Source organism: Lactuca saligna, chromosome 7 (assembly GCF_052625555.1).
Source record: "Lactuca saligna cultivar CGN05327 chromosome 7, ASM5262555v1, whole genome shotgun sequence".
Lineage (NCBI taxonomy): Eukaryota > Viridiplantae > Streptophyta > Magnoliopsida > Asterales > Asteraceae > Lactuca > Lactuca saligna.
In genome coordinates, this window is record NC_136423.1 from 176,573,308 (window position 1) to 176,582,197 (window position 8,890).

The 8,890-nt window shown below is 38.3% G+C and overlaps 1 protein-coding gene across 1 annotated transcript; it reads left to right on the plus strand.

Moving 5' to 3' along the window:
- Window positions 1-545: 545 nt before the first annotated feature.
- LOC145004190 (thiamine thiazole synthase, chloroplastic-like) lies at window positions 546-2,407 on the plus strand. Its single transcript, XM_078963079.1, has 3 exons — window positions 546-956; window positions 1,402-1,962; window positions 2,057-2,407. The coding sequence occupies exons 1-3, from the start codon at window positions 612-614 to the stop codon at window positions 2,216-2,218; spliced, it is 1,068 nt and encodes a 355-aa protein (XP_078819205.1). The 5' UTR covers window positions 546-611; the 3' UTR covers window positions 2,219-2,407.
- Window positions 2,408-8,890: the final 6,483 nt, after the last annotated feature.

An 8,890-nucleotide genomic window follows, 5' to 3' on the forward strand; every position in this document is an offset into this window, starting at 1 on the left:
GAATCAAATGACCATGTATCGTAGATTAAAAATATTCAATTTTCACAAAGAAACAAAAAGATGACTAATGACGGTTTTATTTTTAGCAAAACCGGGCCTAAACTAACTGACCAGGACTAGTCCCTTTAAAATCGGGTTTTCCATTAACGGGTCTGGGTTCTCGGGTCTGGGTCAACCAAATCGGTACACTGGTCCAGACACAACTTACATAATGTTGTTAGATATTTTGAATTTAAAATAGGGCCCTTTAAAATAATATATTGTATTTTGTAATAAAGTGTTTGACAATGATAAAACTATTTAAAAAGGGCCCATTTAAAAGTTGGGCAACTTAGTGCTCAAAAAAGAAAATTTAGTGGTCCAGCCCTCTAACATATTGAAAGTTAAAAATTTTAAGAAAAGACACAATGGCCCACACATTACAGAAAACAGCCCCACCATAACTAATTCTACACCCTTCACACCCTATCCCTCCTCCACACCCTCACGTGCCCCTCGAGATATTTCAGTATTTTACTACCTTTCTATCGCTATATAACTCAAGTACTCAACCACCGCTTAAGACACACTTCACTCGCCTTCTTCATACAAACCTTTCAAGCTCTGAAACAATGGCGTCCATGGCTACCACCTTTGCCTCGTCTGTCTCCACAAAGACCAGGACCTCTTTCCTGGACCAATCATCGTTCCATGGCGTTCCGGTGGCTTCTCCGACGCGGATCCAACCAATCAAATCTAACCAAAGAAAGAACACACCGATCACCATGTCTGCTACCCCGTATGATCTCGGATCCTTCACCTTTAGTCCGATCAAGGAAGCGATCGTGTCTCGTGAAATGACGAGAAGGTACATGACTGATATGATTACCTATGCCGATACCGATGTCGTTGTAGTCGGCGCTGGCTCCGCTGGTCTCTCCTGTGCTTATGAGCTTAGCAAAAACCCTGACGTTCAGGTACCTTACCTTTTTTACAGGCGTTTCTCTATATTTAACATCTGCATGTTTGATCTATTACATGCTGTTCCTTTTCTAGCAGATTCGGTGTTCTTTTGTTCCGAATTTTATGGATTCAGCACAAAAGTTCATTTCCATTCCGTTTGTTGATATTTATGCTCGATCTGATGTTATGCATATCAAATAATCATTTATTCAACTCCGATTCAACCGATTCATATTTTAATTTGAAGCAAAAAAAAATTCTTTTTGTTTTCTTGTGGATGATTTTTTTTGTTGTTTATTGCTTCGAGGTTTATACACCTGATGCTCTGATTTTCGAAGGTTACATGGATGTCTTTATCATGTCATTATTTCTTACTAAAATAAGATCTGCGTATCAAAATTATTTAATTTAGGATACTGCCGTATATAAAATTATACAACTCTGAATATATAATTACAGGTCGCCATCATCGAGCAATCTGTGAGCCCCGGAGGTGGAGCATGGCTCGGAGGTCAACTCTTCTCCGCCATGGTCGTCCGCAAGCCTGCACACCTCTTCCTCGACGAGCTTGAAATAGAGTACGACGAGCAAGAAGACTACGTAGTCATCAAGCACGCGGCTCTCTTCACCTCCACCATCATGAGCAAGCTCTTAGCCAGGCCAAACGTGAAGCTCTTCAACGCAGTAGCAGCCGAGGACTTAATCATCAAGGGAGGTAGAGTCAGTGGCGTTGTAACAAACTGGGCTTTAGTCGCAATGAACCACGACACACAATCCTGCATGGACCCAAATGTAATGGAGGCTAAAGTCGTTGTGAGTTCATGTGGACACGATGGACCCATGGGTGCTACAGGAGTGAAAAGGCTCCGAAGCGTTGGATTGATTGAGAGTGTTCCTGGGATGAAGGCTCTTGACATGAACGCTGCTGAAGATGCGATTGTGAAGTTGACTAGAGAGATTGTTCCTGGTATGATTGTTACAGGAATGGAAGTTGCAGAGATCGATGGATCTCCAAGAATGGTAATTAATTAAAATCGATTACTTATATTTATAAAATATAATCCATCTTTTTTTTTTTCTTGAAAATGATTGTGGAAATGGTGTATATGAACAGGGGCCGACGTTCGGGGCTATGATGATATCTGGACAGAAGGCTGCTCATTTGGCTTTGAGGGCTTTAGGGCTTCCGAATGCTTTGGATGGGACAAGTGTGGGAAGTGTTCATCCAGAGATGATTCTTGCTGCTGTTGATTCTGGTGAGACTGTGGATGCCTAAGTCATGAGGTATATAATTTAGGGAGAAGTTTAATTAGGGTTTGAATAAATAAGGAGAGAGGTTTGTGAATGGTGGGATGTGGTGGTTTGGTTGTTGGTATGTTGTCAGAGGGACTTTGGACTTTGGACTTTGAAGTTTTTTTATGTGATTGTGAATGAATGGAAGTTTCTGTTTCTTTTTTGGTTCAAACTCGTTTTGCTTATACTTGCACTCTATTTTTTTCTAATGATTTAAACAAGAATAAGAAAAAAAAAAAAGAAGGTAAAGGCAAGTTTTCCTTATGCAATTCTCATGAATTTGTTAGGATTTTTAACGGCAAATACATATACTAATAATGTAATAGAAATAAAGAACATACATATTTCATGTGGTACATACGAACATACTGGTATATATAATATTATGTTGTAAACTAAAAATGTTTTTACTTAGTTTTTGAATGGTTTATAATTACATTGAGATTTTATAAATATATTAAATATCAACCCCAAAAAAGAAATTCGTAATTGTGAGAACCAACCATTTACAATATTACATAGGGAGAGCATATGGAAGGGAAAAAATTGAATTGAAACGGTATATGTCGCTAGTACAAAACATATTTGTTGATGCAATTAAATTGTTTGATTAGTGGGTAATTTTCCGCACCAACAAATTACGCATCATTAAATACCAATATTTAAATGATGCGGTTTCTTTAACCAAACCAAAACATAAAATAACCACACCAATAAACATATTCTTAAAGATCTATACACGACACCAATTACGACTAACCCACATCAAAAATATTTCGCACCATTAAATAATTACGTACTATTAAGCAAAAAATGCACATTAATTGACTTCGCACCATTAAACCTTCAACGCATCATTAAAATATTAGCACCTCTCACCCTTTAAGCCTTTAGAAAACCCAAAACCTTAATTTTCTAGTATTTAAGTGAATGAAAGGCTAGGGTTATCCATCCTCAACCTCTCTCACCCTCTAAGCCTATAGAAAACCCTAATCTCGACCTTCTTGAAGCTTTTAAGCATTTTTGAGATCTTTGAAGCATTCATTGGTGGTTTTTTTAGCTACTTGACGTGGAAGAAGACTTTGGTTGAGCAAACCTTTTGCTTTTTGGCTTCCACCTTGCTATCTCTTGGAGCTTTTGGAGCATTGTATGTCATCAAGCTTGGACCTTTCTACCTATTTCATTCTAGATCTAAGTTATAAGCTTCTTTTTGAATGTTTGAGTGGGATTGCTTTGCATGGGGTCTATAAAGTTGGCAACTTTATGGATTATTGACTCATTCTCTTCAACATAAGCATTGGATCTGAGTTTTGGTGTAGTTTGAGACTCCAAGCTTGAGTCTAGATCTTATTTTCTCCACTTTTGGTCTAGTAAGAGTTTGAGTCATGTATTGGACATGTATGTCTGAAAAGCCTTGATTTTTACCATCTTTTGGGTAAAGGGAGACCCCCTAGAAAGTCCTTAGTCATGGTTATAGGGATTAAGAGCTTAATGTTTTAAGTTGGTCTGTTCAGATCTCACGACATGAGATTTAGGATCATTGCGTCGTGAGGAAGTTGGTCATCCCGTCTATTTTGTCCGGAGTAGGTCACGACGTGACTCAAGGTTGGGTCGTGACGTGATGAGGACTGGAATCTTTTTGGATCATGTTGGGCCTTGGGATTTTGTTTTGGGCTGACGATATTCATTAGACTTTTGGCTGAAGGCCCATAAAGGGGTTTGGGCCCAATTTGGAAAATTAGGTCATATTTGGGCTTTAGGTGATTATTTTGGAATTTGGGTCTTTGTTCAATTGGATTGTGCCTTGACCTTGGGCCAAGTTAGGGAAAGGGTAAAAATGTCTTTTACTTAGTCTGGACTCTTAGTGTGAGTCGGGATCCAATTATTAATGGGGTGTTATTTAACAATTCAGCAGCCAAAGACTTTTCTGTGAGATTCAGCAGTGTGAGGTGACTTTCCCTCGCCATGTCTAGCGGGTCTAAGGCACGAATGTCGACCCATGATCAGTTATGCTTGGATACTAGATGTTTTTGTGACTCTTGTATGTGTATATGCTTATATGATTTGTATGTTGGACAAGCCCCATTATGCGAGTTTGGGCGGGGCCCGTTATACTTAGTGGGTGGGGCCCGATATGTGAGTTTGGGCGAGGCCCGTTATACTCAGTAGGAGGGGGCCGTTATGCGAGTGTGTGAGGGGCCCGGTACACTCATTAGGCAGGGCCCATTATGTGTTTGTATATGTATGGTATGTGGTATTTTGGGGAACTCACTAAGCTTTCTCCTTATGGTTTTCAGTTTATGTTTTAGGTACTTCGGGATCAAAAGGGAAGAGCTTGGGATGATTGCATAGCACACACCACATTTTTCCGCATTTTGAGATTTACTCTGATATGTTTTGATGTAGTGACATACTTTGATCTTTTGGGGTTGTATGACAATGTTCGGATTAATGTTTTATTTAAATCAAAAACGAAATTTTTGGATCTTATTTTTTGGGACCTTACATATTTCTTCGGGAAAACTGTATCAATAATGGAGGTAAGGGGTAGTTATTGATATGACTACGATTCATTAAAGAATCAAGAATATATGTCATTCCAATATCTGGTAAAAGGATTAAAAGCATCAAGTGTTTCCTACAAAAATAGAAATTATAAAACAATTAAGCAACTTTATGTTGAGTGTGTATATGCAGGTGTATGCATTATGGAAAAATATATATATTATGTATTTATAACTGGCGTAAGAAAAAAGTTTGGTTTTCGATTTTCTATTTCATAAGTTTTTGATTTCAGTCCAATATGGTTTGGTCTTGGTTTGGTTCGATTTCGGGTAAAGGTAAGTAAACTAAATGGAAAAACCAAACTGAGTATACAAAACGGTTCGATTTTCTATTTTACAAGTATTCGGTTTGGTCGGGTCTCGTACCGTTAATTCTTTATTAAAAATAATACTTTAACATGGTTTATACATTAAACTATAAATATTGTTACATATTTCAATAGAATATTCATAGTTTAATACTTTAAATGGTTGGTTTTGAAGGTTCCTATCATGGTTCTTTTATATATATATATATATATATATATATATATATATATATATATATATATATATATATATATATATATATAAATATAAAGGAAACTATCCATATCAATATGGTTCAAGATAAATCATCTATCTTGAACCATATTCATTTGAAACTTTCATATTTTCAACTTATGCTAAATAATTATATGAGTAATTGAAATACTTTTCCTATATAAAAAGATTATTTTATGCTTGGTTACTCAGATTGAAAGAAACGTTTTGAATTATAAAATATGATAGAAGAACTAAACATCGATATGATAGTAAAATTTTAAAAGCTTAAAAGGTATTTGGATTGTTTTCTTAGTTTCATAATTGATGTCAAAATATTTGAACCTCATGTATATGAAACTCTAACGACCTTTCCATTGCATTTTAATAATGATTGTTATCATAAATCATAAGTATTATAATAAAGTTTGATATTATGACATGACTTATAGTAGTTTATTGCAACTTTTTAATTTGTCATCCAACTACTACGTATCAAAAGGTATTTTATATTGTAGTAAATATTACTTTAATAGCCAATGTGGGACTCACTTATTTCTTAGAGGTGGAAGCATCTTAGATTGAAGGTCGTGGGTTCAAACCCGGATGTAAGCGAATTAACTAAGTTTGTGAATTTAACTTCTAATCACTAACAACTTGTTAAAAAACCTAAATATTACTTTAATACTACAACTCTTTAGTTTTCAACTAGTTAACTATTATAAGTCAAGAGTTTTGTAACATATAATATATAATATATTAAATGGTTTTTTAGAGAGAGAGGGAGAGAGATAGAGAGAGAGTGTGTATATATATATATATATATATATATATATATATATATATATATTGTAACATCCCAAAATTCATGGCCAAAAATTTCATTTTTAATTGAGCAACTTATAAAATCATTTACTGAAAACATCATCTATATCATATCAACCCATAATCTCATAAGTCATATATCATAAAACATATCGTGGAATAACAATAATGTCAGAGTACAATCTCATGGATCTCAAATGCGGAAATCATGTGTGTGTGTGTGATGCACTACTACTGTGCCAGCTCATTCCCCTTCGATGTAGAGGTACCTGAAAACAAAACTGAAAACCGTAAACACGAAGCTTAATGAGTTCCCCCATCATACCACACACCATACATAACACATAATGCATAGCATAACTGGGCACTAACTACCCCTTCAGTCCTGTCGACCGGTACCTTGCCTAGCATATCAGGGTGCTGGCCTCCCCTTCGGTCATGTGGAACGGTATCTTTCCTAGCATATCAGGGTGCTGGCCTACCCCTTTGGTCCTTTCGACCGGTATCCGGGGACTATTTCACCCTCACCACTACCACATAATATCATAGCACATATGTCATAAACTGTCTAACATAATTGGGTACTAACTATCCCTTCGGTCCTTTCAACCGATAATGGGGTCTAACCTACCCCTCCTATCAGATATCACATAACATCATAGCATACTAGCACATAATTGTAACAGGTAGCAACATACCAGATAACTATCACAAATACAATTATCTTTACTATAACTCTTACTAGTGGGTCTAACCTACTCGCCAGGTCTTGCACACACTCGTCGGGTTCTATTTCATACAAAGTCAGGACCATCAACAACTAGCTTGACGAGTTCATCCTTGAACTCGTCAAGTCCTTCTTCATGCAAGAAGACACATTTAGCACTGAACTCGCCGAGTTCCTTATGAATTCGTCAAGTACGCATTCATGCAATTGGGACATGCCTTGAGTTGACCGAGTTCTGTTCTTGAACTCGTTGAGTTCCATGATTTCCAGGTCCAGTTTCACATCTATCTTGTTGAGTCCTCTTCTAGACTTAACCAGTTTAATCAAAGTAGAAAAGGGTTACGGAACCATACCCTGACTCGTCGAGTCTCATTAATGACTCGTTGATTCCCCCAAAGTTCATGTCCATACAGTTGATTTTAGTCGAGTTTAACGCATCCAAAAGATAGATCTAGCCTCCTAGGGTCTATAATACGCCTAAAGTTACAAACTTGACGTTCATGCATGGGGTATTTGGCTCAAATGGCCCTAAAATGGAGTCTACAAGATGCATGGGGCTCTTATGGCAATAAAGTTGGCACCTTTATGCCATAGGAACCCTCAACAGTTCCAGATCTTAAGTCATACCCCTTTATGACCACAAAATCCCGAATATGGCACTTTTAAGGCTTAGAAAAGGTAGAAATGAACCCTAACTAGAGATCTAAGACATAGATGGTAAAGGTTTTAGCTTTATACCTCAAATGAGTTGAAAATGTGCCAAAACCTCTAGATCTTCTTGCTTCCTCTTGATCTCTCAAGCTTATTTTTCCTTCTCAAACTTCAAATACACACAAATGGCACCAAAAGCTCAAGAACACTCAATAGATGATTAGGGTTTCGAGTTAGGGATTTTATGGACTGGGATGGACGATGGAGGCTGGGTTGGGACAAGATATGGTGTTTAAATAGGGTGCAAACCCGAAATATTAGGGTTCCATCCAGACAGTCCTACTCACCGATTCGGGCTCTCCAAAACATCTGTGTAGGTTACTTAAAACCCGCGTCCAGGAGTCTAGTCTACTTGACGAGTTGGGCCTCCAACTCGCCAAGTCCCAGTGTAAAAACTTACAATTAATTAAATTTGAATACATACCAGGAACCGGGTGTTACAACTCTCCCCCATTTATTTCAAACTTCGTCCTCAAAGTCGAATGTTGCATCCGGAAAAAGCTCGGGGTAGTGCTCTCTCATCCCGTCCTCTGGCTCCCAAGTCTATTCAGAGCCCTTGCAGTGATGACATTGCACCTTCACAAGCTCGACCCTCTTGTTCCTTAAATTCTTCGACTTCCTGTCGAGGATAGCTATTGGTCGCTCAATGTAGTTCAGGCTATCATCCACCTGAATATCCTCCAGAGGCACCACTGCAAACTCATCTACTAGGCATTTCCACAGCTGGGAGACGTGAAAGGTACTATGAATCTAGCTAAGCTCGGCTGGAAGATCCATCCTATACGCTACCTTGCCCACCCAGTTTGTAACCATGAAAGGAACGATGTATCTGGGGCCCTATTTTCCCCGCTTCCTAAACCGGATGACAGCCTTCCAAGGTGAAACCTTCAGGAGGACCATATCCCCGACCTAGAACTCCAGGTCTGAACGGCTCTTGTCGGAATAACTTTTCTACCGACTCTGAGTAGTCTGAAGCCTACTCTGGACCTGCTTGATCCTCTCTGTCGTCTTGAGTACCACTGCGGTACTCCCCATGACTCTCTGCCCAACCTCACCCCAACAAATTGGGGTCCTGCACTTCCTCCCATATAACATCTCAAAGGGAGGACGGTCAATAGTCGCATGATAGCTATTGTTGTAGGAAAACTCTTCCAATGGAAGGTAGGTATCCCAGCTACCACCAAAGTCTAGAACACAAGCCCGCAGTATATGCTCCAATGTCTAAATGGTCTGCTCGCTCTGACCATCCGTCTGCAGGTGAAAAGCAGTGCTAAAATGCAGGCGAGTACCCAACTCGTCATGAAAA